The 16,313-nt window shown below is 39.9% G+C and overlaps 1 protein-coding gene across 1 annotated transcript; it reads left to right on the top strand.

The window, feature by feature from the left end:
- The first annotated feature begins 7,756 nt into the window (after positions 1–7,756).
- LOC133569157 (V-set domain-containing T-cell activation inhibitor 1-like) lies at positions 7,757–15,443 on the top strand. The gene is made up of 6 exons (XM_061921339.1): positions 7,757–7,909; positions 10,247–10,573; positions 10,644–10,922; positions 10,984–11,280; positions 13,659–13,748; positions 13,824–15,443. Exons 1-6 carry the CDS (start codon positions 7,837–7,839, stop codon positions 13,886–13,888), a joined length of 1,131 nt encoding a protein of 376 aa, XP_061777323.1. The 5' UTR covers positions 7,757–7,836; the 3' UTR covers positions 13,889–15,443.
- Positions 15,444–16,313: the final 870 nt, after the last annotated feature.

Genomic DNA, 16,313 nt, shown 5'->3' on the forward strand with positions numbered 1-16,313 from the left:
ACACGCACGCACGCACGTAGTCTCTTGTCTTTGACTTTTGTGTTGGCTTTTTTTCTGTAGCGTGATGTGAATAATGAAATTAGATCAATTTGATTAGAACGACAGGGCGTGAGTGTGCATTTGTTTTGGATGTAATTAACCACTACAAGTGTCTAACCGGGACAAAAACACTTCTTGTGAATGCAGTAATTATATTATTGTTATTATATCATATGCTGTAATTATGTACCTGGACTAAACTGCAAAGTGAACATGTGCTGTGCTTTGTAGGTGGGGAAAACAAGCGCTCCTTTTATCCTGTAAGCTTCTCCTGAGCTTATTGTAAACGGACATGGCGTCGACTGTGTGGGACTTCCTCACTGTCTTAGAGGAAGACATTTTTTGTGCTGTTGGCACCAAATGTTCAGCAAACATTCTGCGAGGAAGGGGGAAAAAAACATGAGGCTTAAACTACAGATGTCCGATAATATCGGACTCCCGATAACTGCTTTAAAATGTAATATCGGACATTATCATTATCGGTTTCAAAATTATTCATATCTGTTTCAAAAAGTAAAGTTTATGACTTTATAAAATGCCGCTGTGTACACCGACGTAGGGAGAAATACAGAGCTCTCTGTCACTGTGTCTCTCTCTCGCTCCTTCCCTAGCAGTCCGTAGCACTCTGCCAAATGACCGAGCTACAATACAAAACTGTGGTGCACTGGACCCCAGCGCTGATACTCCAACAGACGAGTCGCTGGATGAATCGGACGTGTAACACGTTAGCCCCCCCCGCCCCTCCCATTGGCTCCAGACAGAGACGGCTTTTGTTATTTGGGTCCAAAATGGCCCACTCAACGTTCTGGGTTGCCTAACCCTGCGTTACTGGAAAAGCGGCAAATGAGTGAAAGTGACAGAAACGTTAAAATGGAGACAAGGCTGCGACACCTGTCCGTCAGTAGTAACAGTCCCCGATAACCTGGACCAATTCAAACCGTTATTTGTTCTTGTTTTTTTTATAATATTTTTATTTGCATTATCCCACACGAACACTACATATATTTTTATATGACGCCGGATAACACTCCGGGAGCCGTCACTCTTTTGCGCTTGCTATCCCGGTACTTTCCCGGCTATTATCCGCCGACCGCCGTGTTGCTGTAGGGAGGAAAAGCGTAACGACACACATTGCGGAAATAACATTATTCTCCGTACGTCAGCTAAATACAAATACACAAGTTTTTAGTTATTTTTATATATTTTTTCCAAATAGTTCAAGAAAGACCACTACAAATGATCAATATTTGGCACTGTTGTACAATTTAATAAATCGGAAACTGATGACTGAGTACTGTATTTTACTTCTTTATTTCTTTTTTTTAACCAAAAATGCTTTGCTCTGATTAGGGCAGGGGTGTCCAAACTTTTTCCACAGAGGGCCGCCCACGGAAAAATTTAAGCATGCGGAGGCCATTTTGATATTTTTCATTTTCGAACCATAAAATATATGGATGATTTTTTTTTTATCCTTAGGGCTCCTGGGGAACATAAAGGGTCTCAGTCACTAAAATGTTAAAAATAAGTCAAAATATTATTATTTTTTATTTAATGCTTACAGTAAATCTCTATATCAACTTGAGGTTGACATAAAGTAAAACAAATAAGGTTTTATGCCTTTTCTGTCAAAGACAACTTTGTTTTTTATTGTAAAACTGAAATATAATAATAATAATAATAATAATAATAATGGATTAGATTTATATCGCGCTTTTCTATCGTTATATACTCAAAGCGCTCACAGAGAAGTGAGAACCCATCATTCATTCACACCTGGTGGTGGTAAGCTACATCTGTAGCCACAGCAGCCCTGGGGTGGACTGACAGAAGCGTGGCTGCCAGTTTGCGCCTACGGCCCCTCCGACCACCACCAATCATTCATTCATCATTCATTCACCGGTGTGCGCGGCACCAGGGGCAAGGGTGGAGTGTCCTGCCCAAGGACACAACGGCAGCGATTTGGATGTCGATAGGTGGGAAGCGAACCTGCAACCCTCAGGTTTCTGGCACAGCCGCTCTACCCACTACGCCATGCCGCCCCTAATATGCAGTATTTAGATAGATAGATAGTACTTTGATTCCTTCAGGAGAGTTCCTTTAGCAGTTAACGCCCTCAAAGATCAATAATGCAGGACACCATTGATTTTGATTATTTAATACTTTTGAGTAATCACAGTGAAAAGTTAAATAAAATCCTACTAAATATATTTGAGATCCGAAAAGTCCCCCACTCATAAAGTGATGCATTTTTATTAGTTGTTTTTTTTTCACTTTTAACACTTAAATTTCAAGATCAACTTCCGATATATCTGTCGATTTTAAGTTTCAACTATTATTTTGTTTGTTTTATGCTCTTTTGTCCAAACTTCGATGTTATTATATGGCAACCACACAACATATGCAATATTTTTTCCACATAAAACATTTTAAAGTGATAATTTTGAAGTAATATTTTATTATAACAGATTTTTTTTGTCCTTTTTTTTTTGAGCAATGGAAAAAAAAAAGAAAATATAGACAAAAGTAAAAAAAAAAAACTGCCTGCATGGCAGCTTTGTGTCAACATTGCCACTTTTTCTCATTAGATTTCACCTCATTCCACTTTTTATAAATGTTTTTTTAAATTTTTGCAATACTAGCAAATTTGCAATTTTTGCAGAATGTGTAGCGGGCCGGCACACGAGTAGCTGCGGGCCGCACTTTGGACACCCCTGGATTAGGGGGTACTTGAATTAAAAAAATGTTCACAGGGGGTACAACACTGAAAACAGGTTGAGAACCACTGCTCTAGAACATGTTTTGCTTTATTCATTATTGAGGTGTTTCTTGCTAGTTTATGTTGTATATTTTTTACATGAGACTTCCAGTTCAATCTATCATCAATCATTATAACTAGAAATGCAGAGGTGGGTAGTAACGCGCTACATTTACTCCTTTACATCTACTTGAGTAACTTCTGGGATAAATTGTACTTCTAAGAGTAGTTTTTATGCAACATACTATTACCTGAGTATATTTATAGAGAAGAAACGCTACTTTTACTCCGCTCCATTTATCTGCAATCAGGTCGCTACTCGCTACTTTTTTTTATCGATCTGTTAATGCACGTTTTGATTGTTTTGATTTTGTCAGACACGCATTCAAAGTAGGAACTACGCATGCCTGCGTTTCACCAATCACATGGTGACGTTGGACCAATCAAACAGAGTCAGATGGTCACGTGACCGTCACACCTAGAACCCGACATGTTGAAAAACGTATTGGGGTGTTACCATTTAGTGGTCAACTGTACGGAATATGTACTGTACTGTGCAATCTAATAATAAAAGTTTCAATCAATCAACCAATCAATCAAAAGTGTAAAGGAAAAAAGACACTTTTTATTTCAACCGTACTTCCCGTCAAAAGCCTAAAGACTGATCGCACAGTTCCTGTCTTCACAATAAAAGTGCCGCTCCATCGCGCCGGCGCTAACAAAATAAGAGTCTCCGAAAGCCAACGCAAACAAGCTAGCAAGCTACGGAGTTTGCCGCCAACGTATTTCTTGTAAAGTGTATAAAAACGAATATGGAAGCTGGACAAATAAGATGCCAAAAACCAACGACTTTCATGATGTATTAGACAGGAAGGAGGAACTTTTTTTCTCCTCCATTTGAAAACCGGGACGTTATCAGCACTATACTGTCTGATTCCAATCAATGCAAGTCATCAGAATCAGGTAATACACCAACTTATATTCTTGTCTTCATGAAAGATAGGAATCTATATGTTAAACATGCATGTATATTCATTAAAACACCTTTAACATGTGAACAAAAACGGCAGAATAAATAAATATAAATTATATACTGTATATATAAAGGTATATATATATATATGACGTGTGTATGTATTTGTATATATGAGGTAGATCACCTCGACTTGGTCATTTATTAAGTAATTGATTAACGTTGAAAAACTTATTGGGGTGTTACCATTTAGTGGTCAATTGTACGGAACGTACTGTACTGTGCAATCTACTAATACAAGTTTCAATCAATCAATCAATGCCTACTGAGCCTATGGTGCTGTTAAGTTATTGTGGCTCAATTTGCCTTAATTTTTTTTTATTTTAATGTATTATTATTTAATATATATTATTGTTTTAGTTGCTTTAGAGATATTCCTGGCTCTGAATTTGCTCATTGATATTTTTATGTTTTTGTGCATTATTTGTTGCTGGAATCATTAAACGAACAGGTTACTCATCAGTTACTCAGTACTTGAGTAGTTTTTTCACAACATACTTTTTACTTTTACTCAAGTAAATATTTGGGTGACTACTCCTTACTTTTACTTGAGTAATAAATCTCTAAAGTAACAGTACTCTTACTTGAGTACAATTTCTGGCTACTCTACCCATCTCTGTAGAAATGTGGTTTCATTCACTCCTTCAATTTCTATTCCGTCTATTTGTATTTGTGTTTGACTTTCTCTTCTACGAATACAAAATAGCATTATTAAAGTTTTACTGAGATGCGTCTCTCATATTTTTAATTTGTTAATTTCTCACGTTATTATTTGTATTGGCTTCTGTGCGTTCTCTCCTGAACAAAAGGCTGTTGTATCATAAGCAAATAATACTTATTTTAAATCTTTTGTTACTGACATTTGACAATTCTTGGTGTCTGAATGTTTAATAATATAAATGCTGTAATTAACGCCTCTCTTCAACAACGTCCAAGTCTGTATCTTTTAACTCACACTAGTCACCCACCTTTTTTAGCCCGAAGTGACATAACAACGTTATATGAATAAAAGGGGTAAAACTATTACAGTTCACACGTATCACAACAATTACTACAGCATTATCACAGCAGAAATAAACTTACATTAAAGCAGAATCGATGGGACGCCTCTTCTTGTTGCTGAAAAACTCATTCTGCTAGCTAGCTAGCTAGCTGCTAGCTAGCAGACATATTCCCGCCCAATCACGGAGTCGCAGTCAAGTCATTCTTGGGCGGAAGTGATGATTATTTCAAAATAAGATATCGGCAAGCTAAACAGAAAAAAGGAAAAAAAGATTATTTTCAGCCTGTCACCGTAAGCTTTGTTACAAATCTAATGTAGTGTAGCGCATAAAAACATCTCACCTCGCTTGTCAAGTTGAAGTAAAAGTGGACTAGTAAAGGAAATGGAATTTTGAGTTAAAGCGTACAGTCTAGACCAGGGGTGTCCAAACTTTTTCCCACTGCGGGTCGCCCACTTAAAAATCAAAGCAAGCAGGGGCCATTTATGTATGTTTTTATTTCAAAAACCAATACAATATGTGTAAAAATATACAATTAGGCCTCCACTCAGGCTTGATCCCAGGGCCTACAAAAAATATTTAAATTTGTCATTATTTTGTATTATTGTTATTCAAGGTTTAAATCTCAAAATCAACATTAGGTCTATCTCTCAATATAACATTTTTAAAGATTTAAGTTGTATGCCCTTTTTGTCAAAGAAAACCCTGTTTTGTTATGGAAAAAAAACAAAATATGCTAAAGTTTCCCCCAATAGAATTTTAAAGTGGAATATTTGAGATTATAGAATAATTGGAGCCTTAAAAATGTCAACACATAACACCATTGATTTCAATTCGTTATTTTTTTAGCAATGACACAAAAAAATATCGCACTAAAATTATTGGGGATCCAAAAGGGTCCTGCTCATTAAAAATAAAAAACTTTTTTTTTTTTTTTACTGTTTACTTTAAACACAATCGTTTTGAGATCAACGTCAGATCCATCTGTCAATTATAACTTTTGTTGTTTATGTTTTTTGTTTGTTCTTATTAGAGCCTTCTTTAGAAAAAAAAAACTACGTTATTTTTTTATATGGCAAACACAAAATATGCAACATTTTCCCCCAAAATATCTCAAAGTGGAATATTTAATGTGACATTGATTTTGATTATTATTTTTTTAAAGAAAATCACAGCCTGCATGGCAGCTTTGTGTTATTAGAGTAAACATTGTCACATTTCACCTGTTTACTCTTTTATACCACTTTTTCTGTTTTTTTTTTTTTTTTTTTTTTTTTTTTAAATTGTATTTTTAGAATGTGCTTAGGGCCGTTAAAAAATTACCTACGGGCCGCAAATGACCGCACTTTGGACACCCCTGGTCTAGACATTAGAGTCTTTTTTTATGAATGCAAATCTAATCACTGGCAATTCCGTGAATATTAATAAAACTCGAAGCTCAGCTTTGTCGTGCCACTTCCTTTTTAAAAATGTTTTATTTATTTATTTTTTTTTTTTAGTCCTGTCCAGCTTCTCAGGCAAATCATATAGTTCAGGGGTGTCCAAACTTTTTCCACTGAGGGCCACACACAGAAAAATTAAAACATGCAGGGGCCGTTTTGATATTTTTCATTTTCAAACCATAACAATATATGGATTTTTTTATTTTTTTTTTTACCTTTAGGACTCCCAGGGACCATAGAGGGTCTCTGCCATTAACATGTTAATAAGTCAAATTATTATTTTCATTTTTTATGTAACGCATACAGTAAATCTCTATATCAACTTCAGGTTGATATAAAGTATAAAAAAGTTTTATGCCTTTTCAGTCAAAGACAACTTTGTTTTTTATAGCAAAACTGAAATATGCAGTATTTCCCCCATTGCCCAAAACATTCAGAAAGCAATGTTTGATCTGAAGTAATTGGAGCCCTAAAAAGATCAATAATAAAGGACAACATTGATTTAAATGTATTATTATTTCTGAGTAATCACAGTGAAAAAATAAATATAATCCCACTAAATATCTTTGGGATCCAAAAGGTCGTCCACTCATAAAATGATACATTTTTATTATTATTTGTTTTACTTTCAACACTTAAGTTACGAGATATATCTGTCGATTTTACGTTTGAACTATTATTTTGTTAGTTTTATGCTCTTTTGTCAAACACTGTTTTTATATGGCAACCACACAATATATGCACATATTTTCAACATAAAACATTATAAAGTGAAATATTTGAAGTAATTGGAGCCTTAAATAGGTCAATGATTCATTATTAAAAAGAAATATTACTTTTTTTTTTTTTTTTAGCATTGGCAATAAGAGCAAAATAAAGAAAGACAAAATAAAAACAAACAGCCTGCATGGCAGCTTTGTGCCAACATTGCAACTTTTCCCCATTAGATTTCACCTCATTCTACTTTTTTTAGTGTTTTTATTTTTATTTTTGCAATAGCATTTCCAGAATGTGTGGCGGGCCACTAAACAATTAGCTGCAGGCCGCAAATGGCCCCCGGGCCGCACTTTGGACACCCCTGATATAGTTGATGTAGATGCCCATATCGGCTGTTCACATTTACATTACAAAAGAGAAGTGTAGGATACTTCTCTTGTTGCCTTATTTGAATTTGACTATTAAATGTATTTATATTATCATTTGGTGCAGCCGGGCCAGAGCAGGAGGGGATAGAAAGAGAAAAAAAAAGGAAGACAGAGGGAGAAATTGTGGGGATAAGACAGAGAGAGAAAAACAACACCAGCAAACACAACAATAACAACAACAAGAATAGAACAACACCAGCACATACGATCCATCCATTTTCTCCCACTTATTCCCTTTGGGGTCGCGGGGAGCGCTGCTGCCTATCTCAGCTACAATCGGGTGGAAGGTGGGGTACACCCTGGACAAGTCGCTATCTCATCGCAGGATACTCCAATAACCAACATTAAATATCAACTCTTGTTTTCTAGTCATCAGTCCGGTTTGTCCACTCAAAAGCGAAAGTGTTTTAGTTTCTTCGCCATGGCATCGAATGCACTTGTTCTCCTTTGGTGGCTGCTTCCTTTGACGACCCTCGCTCAATCTTCAGAAGAAAGTGAGTTTTTGCCTTTCTTTTGCGTACCTGATGTTGTGGTCAGTACCTACACCACTTCGTCAAGAATTAGAAATAAGTAGATTTTTGTGAAAATGGGTATCAATTGCTGACTCTCATGTGAAAAGTTGATTCCTGATTTTAGCAGGAAATATTTGGCAAGCATCAAATTGCATTTAAGGCTGAATTTTAGTCACGTCGTCGTCCCTCGTTAAAAAAGGGCAAGGGAAGCAAAATGTCGCAGGTATGTGACACTAAAGTGACATTCTTTGAGACGGGACAAGTGTGTGTTTTAACCAAAGGACATAAAGCTGGCCTGAAAGTTGTGGCCAAGATGATGATTTACTTAAAAATATCTTCATTTAAAAGTGGGGAATTAAACCTTCATTGTGTTCTACAACAAAACCCCTAGGCCTAATCAAGAAAATCCTGCAGAACCAGTCAGAGTGTTGAAAGATTATCGGCATACTATGGTAGCGGCATAGCTCGGTTGGTAGAGTGGCCGTGGCAGCAACTTGAGGGTTGCAGGTTCGATTCCCGCTTGTGCCATCCTAGTTACTGTTGTTGTGTCCTTGGGCAAGACACTTTACCCACCTGCGCCCAGTGCCACCCACACTGGTTTAAATGTAACTTAGATATTGGGTGTCACTATGTAAAGCGCTTTGAGTCACTTGAGAAAAGCGCTATATAAATATAATTCACTTCCCACTTCACATCAAGACTTGTTAGAGCAGAGGTGTTAAACTCATTTTGATTGGGAGCCACATGAAGAAAAATCTACTCCCAAGTGGGCTGGACTGGCAAAATCCCAGCACGATAACTTAAAATAAATACAAATTAAGATTTATTTTTTTTGTTTAAAAATAGATGTCATTGGATATTGTTTTTTACACTTGCATGTTGCGGTTAATAGTCTTCTACCTTTATACGTCGTTATTTATCAATCAATCAATCATGATTGATTGATACGTCGTTATTTAAACTTTCTGAATAAATTATGTGAGAGTTTATTCTCCAACTCATTGGTGTTAATTTTTAATCCATCAAGATAAAAAAACCTGTATCGAAATCAAAATTACAGGACGATATTTATGTATTTTGATCATTTTCCTCGATGGATGTGCTATCATGTGGTTTATTTCATACATTTGTGGCATCATCTACAACAGGGGTCTGAAACTCAATTTGCCTGGGGGCCACTGGATGCAGAGTCTGGGTGAGGCTGGGCCGCAAGAAAAGATTTCTTACAAATTATAATCAAAATATAAATGAACAAAATGAGAATCAAGAAATGTGAGGCAACGCAAATTAAATAATAAAAAAAACAAATAACGGTTCGAATTGGTCCAGGTTTTGGGGGACTGTTATTACTGACGGACAGGTGTCGCGGTGTGACTGCAGCCAGGCATGTAAGAAAACCCCCGTTTCCATGGCAACGTCTCTGTCGCTTTTACTCATTTGCCGCTTTTCCACTAATGCAAGGGTAGGCAACCCAGAATGTTAGAGCCATTTTGGATTCAAATAACACAACGCTATCAAGCGCCATTCATATAAATCTTGCAGGCTGCACTAACAATAAACTTTCATATTAAGGTGGGGGCCGCAAAATAACGTCTCGCGGGCCGTGTGTCTGAGACCCCTGATCTATAAAGATACAACTAATTGCTATTTCACCATCCAGTGGACACATTTAGAACAGCAGTTTCTTTCATTCCAAAAATTTCAGGTACATTTTTAGACTTACAAACTACATTTGACAACCCTGATGTAGAGTAACCAAATCAGTCTGTGTTGGATTTTTTTTTTTTTTTACACTTACATGTTGCGGTTAATAGTCTTCTACCTTTATACGTCGTTATTTAAACTGGACACAGGTCCAGTGGCCATGGATGAAGTACTGGCTGTCCAGAGTTGGGAACCAGGATGGACCGCTCGCTTGTGTATCGGTTGGGGACATCTCTGCGCTGTTGATCCGCCTCAGCTTGGGATGGTTTCCTGCTGGCTCCCTTATTGACGGGACTCTCGCTATATTATTGGATTCACTTTGGACAGGACTCTCACCGTTACGTTAGATCCACTATGGATTGGGCTTTCACAATTCCATGTTAGACCCACTCGGCAGCCATTGCTTCCGAGGGGGTGGGGGGTGGGGGGGGTTGACCAAGTATGCGGTCCTCTCCAAGGTTTCCCATAGTCATCATTGTCACTGTCACAGACGTCCCATTGGGGTGAGTTTTTCCTTGCCCTTATGTGGGCTCTACCAAGGATGTCGTGGTTTGTGCAGCCCTTTGATACACTTGTGATTTAGAGCTATATAAATAAACATTGATTGATTGACAGAATTGAGCATCACATGCCTGGCATCAGAAGATTGTGTTCTCCCGTGTCGATTCTCCTCTGATGGCCGTGGTGCTCGCGTCATGTGGTATAAGAAAAAGGCGGTTGTGAGCTGCACACGTTACGGCAACACCAGTTGGGTGGTCGGCCACAACTCGCCGGCCGACATGTACAAAGGCAGGACGGACCTGTACGCAGACCAGGTCTTGGAGGGCAACGCCACGCTGGTGCTAAAGAACGTCACACCGCGAGACGAAGGCAAATACGTCTGCATCACCTTCACGGAGCCGCAGTCCAACAGATCTGGCATTATCAACGTGACGGTGAAAGGTAGACCGACTCGGCAGCTGTCACCTTTGGGTGAAGCGTGACTGAGGCCGTCTTTTGGTTTGTGGTGCAGCTCCCGTCAGGAAGGTCCACATGGAGTTCCGTGACGAAGCGGTCTACTGTCGAGCAGTAGGCATATACCCGCCGCCCACGCTGACCTGGTCTGTCGAGTCGCCCAGTGAAGCCAAACTCTTCTACAACAAAACCAAGATGGAGGAAGCCCGTCTGGGCTTCTTCGACATCGAGAGCGCCGTGCAGATGAAGGCGGCCGACACCAGCAACATGAACATGACTTTCATTTGTGAGGTCTCCAGCGAGGAATCGTCTAAAAGAGCACACCTGAAGGTGGAAGGTGAGGACCGTCTGAAAATGACCAACCCTCTTAAATCTTCGCTGAGGTTTCTCCTCTGCAGGCGTCATCAAAACACCCGCTGGCGACAACGTCAAAGTGCCCTGCTCTCTACCTCTCAAAGAACTGGACAACTTCGGTCTCACCTGGAGGGTCCGACGCTCTGCACCCATCCCCGAAGGCCCGGGGAGCCACCTATTGCTGTCGGACACCTGGCAGATCCAGAAGATGGACACACCTTCGGTATGGCGCCATCTGATGCTGCCCAGCGTGGAATCAGTGCATCAGGGCACGTACACCTGCGAGGTGCGAACACCTGATGTAACGTACCTCACTCAGACGGACGTCATTGTGATCTCAGGTAAGATCGAAATAAAAACCCACTGTAGTGGCAATCTTCACCTTCAAATGTTCAGATTTATTGTCACTACTCAACAGGTTTGAGGGAGTGATCCTACTCAGCAGCAAACATTGCAATGAAGTGAGGTCCAGTCAGAAATCCAGTTAATGCAGTTTTAGAACAACATTTCTCAACGAGCTATTGCAAGGAATTTAGGGATTTTACCATCTACGGTCCGTATAATCATCAAAAGGTTCAGAGAAACTGGAGAAATCACTGCACGTAAGCGATGATATTACGGACCTTTGATCCCTCAGGCGGTACTGCATTAAAAACTGACAGTGTGTAAAGGATATCACCACATGGGCTCAGTAACACTTCATAAGACCACTGTCAGTAACTACAGTTCCCACTTCTCTGTGAGCGCTTTGAGTGTCTAGAAAAGCGCGATATCAATCTAAGTTATTATTATTACAGTTGGTCGCTACATCTGTAAGTGCAAGTTAAAACTCTACTATGCAAAGCCAAACCCATTTATCAACAATATCCTGAAACGCCGCCGGCTTTGCTGGGCCAGAGCTCATCTAAGATGGACTGATGCAAAGTGGAAAGGTGTTCTGTGGTCTGACGAGTCCACATTTCAAATTATATTTGGAAACAGAGGACGTGGTGTCCTCCAGAACAAAGAGGAAAATAACCCTTCGGATTGTTATAGGGGCGAAGTTCAAAAGCCAGCATCTGTGATGGTATGGGGGTGTATTAGTGCCCAAGACATGGATAACTTACACATCTGTAAAGGCACCATTAATGCTGAAAGTTCCATACAGGTTTTGGAACAACATATGTTGTCATCCAAGCAACGTTATCATGGACGCCCCTGCTTATTTCAGCAAGAAAAGTGTTACAACAGCGGGGTTTCGTTAAAAAAAAAATAATAATAAAATAAAAAAAATAAAAATAAAAAGTGCGGGTACTTTCCTGGCCCGCCTGCAGTCCAGACATGTCTCCCATCGAAAATGTGTGGCGCATTATGAAGCGGAAAATACGACAGCGGAGACCCCGGACTGTTGAACAACTGAAGCTCTACATAAAACATGAATTGGGAAATAATTCCACTTTCAAAGCTTCAACAATTAGTTTCCTCAGTTCCCAAACATCTGCGTGTTGTTAAAAGAAAAGGTGATGTAACACAGTGGTGAACATGCCCTTTCCCAACTACTTTGGCACGTTTTGCAGCCATGAAATTCTAAGTTAATTATTATTTGCAAAAATAAAATAAAGTTTATGAGTTTGAACATCAAATATATTGTCTTTGTAGTGCATTCAACTGAATATGGGTTGAAAAGGATTTGCAAATCATTGTATTTCGTTGATATTTACATCGGACACAATTTCCCAACTCATTTGGAAGCGGGGTTTGTACATTAAAACTACCCTGACTGGTACAACTTACCAAAAAAGGATGTAATGGAGTCAAAATAGCGCGTTACTACCTGTGGATTGGCAGAGCTACAATAGGTTGTCTTCGGACACGTGATTTTGAACGGACGTGAACAAAGTGGTGGGCACCCAAACCATCATGGCTACTGTGCAGCAAACACAGTGGAAACAATCAGAGTACACAAGGGGCCTAGATCTTACCACTGAAGGCCGATACGAGCCAAAAAATCTAACTCTGCAATAAAACCTAACCCTATACTTCATCAAAATAAGATTTGTCGAGTGATCTCGCTTTCTGGTGCTCCATTCGCTACAAAACAGATGACAACTTGGGAATTTGAAAAATAATTTCCCTCGTGCATCAATACAGTTTGTCTAAGTGTAAGTCTAAAAGCATGGAGGTCTACAACTTCTTTTTGTGTGGTTTGGTCAAGGAAATTGGTCTGAAGACACTATCGAATAAATCATGCGTAGCTTTTGCTCCGGTAAGGTTGCATTTCATGATTTAACTTTGCGTCTACATCCATGTTTGTTGCTTTGTTTTTGTTGCACGCACCTTTATGATAAGCGTGTTGTTCCCCGTCTTTACCCCGCCTCCCGCCCGAATGCAGCTGAGATGGGATCCAGCGACCCCAAAAAGAGACAACTGGTAGAAAAATGGACGGATGGATGCAATTAATAAAATAATATGTACGTGTTTTTTTTAACGAAATGGTCATTAAAATTCAAGTGCAAACTAAATTACAGATTTGTCTCATTAGTTATAATTGTTGCGCTTTAGAAACTTGTTTAGGACTTTGGCTCCAGACTTCTTTGGTGTGTTGATAGTCCACCACATGTGGTGGAAAATTGTTTTACAATGGCGTACCACTGCTAAGAGAAATATATTTTTTGGTGGCCCAACAATGGACCTATGGTTAAGAAACAGTGCTTTACATCATTACCTTTTCCTCCATCAGATGATCGTCCACCGTGGTGGTTTTACATCGGAGTGCTGGTCTTCCTCCTGAGTCTGTCCTACGCCATCGCAGGATGTCTGTCTGTTAAGAGTGAGTCGGCACTACGCGACTTAACAGAAGGACTGTGTGAAGGTGACGATAACGAGGCTGTGCTCTCCTTTTCAGGGCGGGGCTCACCCAACAAAAAGGAAAAAGATGAGGACACCACAATCCAGACAGATGTCAAATAAATTCCAACACATCTTCCATCCATCCATTTTCCACCGCTTATTCCCTTTGGGGTCGCTGGTGCCTATCTCAGCTACAATCGGCCAGAAGGCGGCGAACACCCTGGACAAGTCGCCACCTCATCACAGGGCCAACACAGATAGACAGACAACATTCACACTCACATTCACACACTAGGGACCATTTAGTGTTGCCAATCAACCTATCCCCAGGTGCATGTCTTTGGAAGTGGGAGGAAACCGGAGTACCCAGAGGGAACCCACACATTCACGGGGAGAACATGCAAACTCCACACAGAAAGATCCCGAGCCCGGGATTGAACCCTGACTACTCAGGACCTTCGTATTGTGAGGCAGACGCACTAACCCTTCTGCCGCCCTGAAGCACCAACACATCTTAACTCATGTTATTGTTGCTAATGCTAAAACTTCTCTTCGCAGCTGTAAATACAACTTTGTCATGCATTTATACAACGCATTTCATGTTTTAACTCAATCTATGTACAGTTGTAAGTGTACATCAGGGGTCTCAAAGTCAATTTACCTGGGGGCCACTGGATGCAGAGTCTGGGTGAGAATGGGCCGCTAGAAAAGATTTCTTAAAAAAAAAAGTTACATACTCCCCAGCATGTCTAGTTGTATAATGACGTTTCAAATTGTATTCCTTGTGCACTGCAACTTTCTCTGTGCAAAAAAGACACGTCGGGGTGCCGCTGTGCTCAACCAAGAAATATTGCATCTCCCACTTTTCCTGGAATTGTCTTTGCTCATCACTAACCCATCTCACTGCAGGCTTTGAAAAAGACATGTTTGGGGTTGTAGAATATATTTGTATTTATCCAACACACGGAGATCAATGTTATTTCCACAATGTGTGTCGTTCCGCTTCTCCTCCCTACAGCAACACGGCAGTCGGCGGATAATAGCCGGCCGGGAAAGTACCGGGATACCAAGTGCAAAAAAGTGAGGGCTCCCGGAGTGTTTCATTTAGAAATATATGTAGTGTTCATCCTGTGAGGCAATGCAAATTAAACAATAAAAAAAACAAAAACAAATAACGGTTTGAATTGGTACAGGTTATCGGGTGTGATAGCAAAATTACTTGTACTCGTTTTAATTGATGATGTTCTTTGAATGGGTCGCCAAAAGTTGTTTATTGGGTTCAGGAATGTGACACTTAGCAAGAGATTTATTATCTGATCAAGCTCTGTCTCCTGTGTCTTTGATGTAACATGTGGACTATAGTTGACCTGGGCATGTGTTTTTTCCTCTTCCTGACCCCCAACAGAGCTAAATTGGTCCCCTTTCCTGAGTGACCCCCTCCTTCTGGGCAAACGACACCCTCTCCTTCTTCAGAGGACTTTGGATATTCATTCCACTGGTGTACTGTATGTAAATGAGCATGGAGGGTGGGACTTCTGAGAATGTATAATTGTCATGTCAAATTCTAAAGGAGTTAGGACAAGCTGGATCGAACGGATGTGTCGTTCTGGTTTGGTCTCGCTTTGCAAAGCTTGTTATTATTTGTTTGTTACTTTAATAAATCATTTTAAAGCTATTTGTCACTAAAGGATCGTCTTTAAGAAAATTCTACGACACAGGGATTGTTAATACTGACGGAGAGGTGTCGCGATGTGACTGCAGCCTCGTCTCCATGGCAAGGTTTCTGTCACTTTCACTTATTTGCCGCTTTTCCACTAACGCAGGGGTAGGCAACCCAGAACGTTGAAAGGGCCATTTTGGACCCAAATAACAAAAGCCGTCTCTGTCTGGAGCCAACGGGAGGGGCGGGGGGGCTAACGTGTTACACGTCCGATTCACCCAGCGACTTGTCTGTCGGAGTATCAGCGCTGGGGTCCAGTGCACCACAGTTTTGTATTGTCGCTCGGTCCTTCGGCGGAGTGCTACGGAGGCTAACGGACCGCTCGAGACGGAGCGAGAGAGAGACACAGTGACAGAGAGCTCTGTATTTTTCCCTACGGCCGTGTACACAGCGGCCTTTTATAAAGTCATAAACTTTACTTTTTGAAACAGATACGAATAATTTTGGAACCGATACCGATAATTTCCGATATTACATTTTAAAGCATTTATCGGCAGTCCGATATTATCGGACATCTCTAGTTTAAGCCTAATGTTTTTTTCCCCCTTCCTTGCAGAATGTTTGCTGAACATTTGGTGCCAACAGCATGAAAAATGTCTTCCTCTAAGAGGAAAAATATCAAAATGGCCCCCGCATGCTTAAATTTTTCCGTGGGTGGCCCTCTGTGGAAAAAGTTTGGACACCCCTGCCCTAATCAGAGCAAAGCATTTTTGGTTAAAAAAAAAAAGAGATAAATAAGTAAAATACAGTACTCAGTCATCAGTTTCCAATTTATTAAATTGTATAACAGTGCCAAATATTGATCATTTGTAGTGGTCTTTCTTG

This window comes from Nerophis ophidion, linkage group LG15 (genome assembly GCF_033978795.1).
Source record: "Nerophis ophidion isolate RoL-2023_Sa linkage group LG15, RoL_Noph_v1.0, whole genome shotgun sequence".
In the NCBI taxonomy this organism is placed as follows: domain Eukaryota; kingdom Metazoa; phylum Chordata; class Actinopteri; order Syngnathiformes; family Syngnathidae; genus Nerophis; species Nerophis ophidion.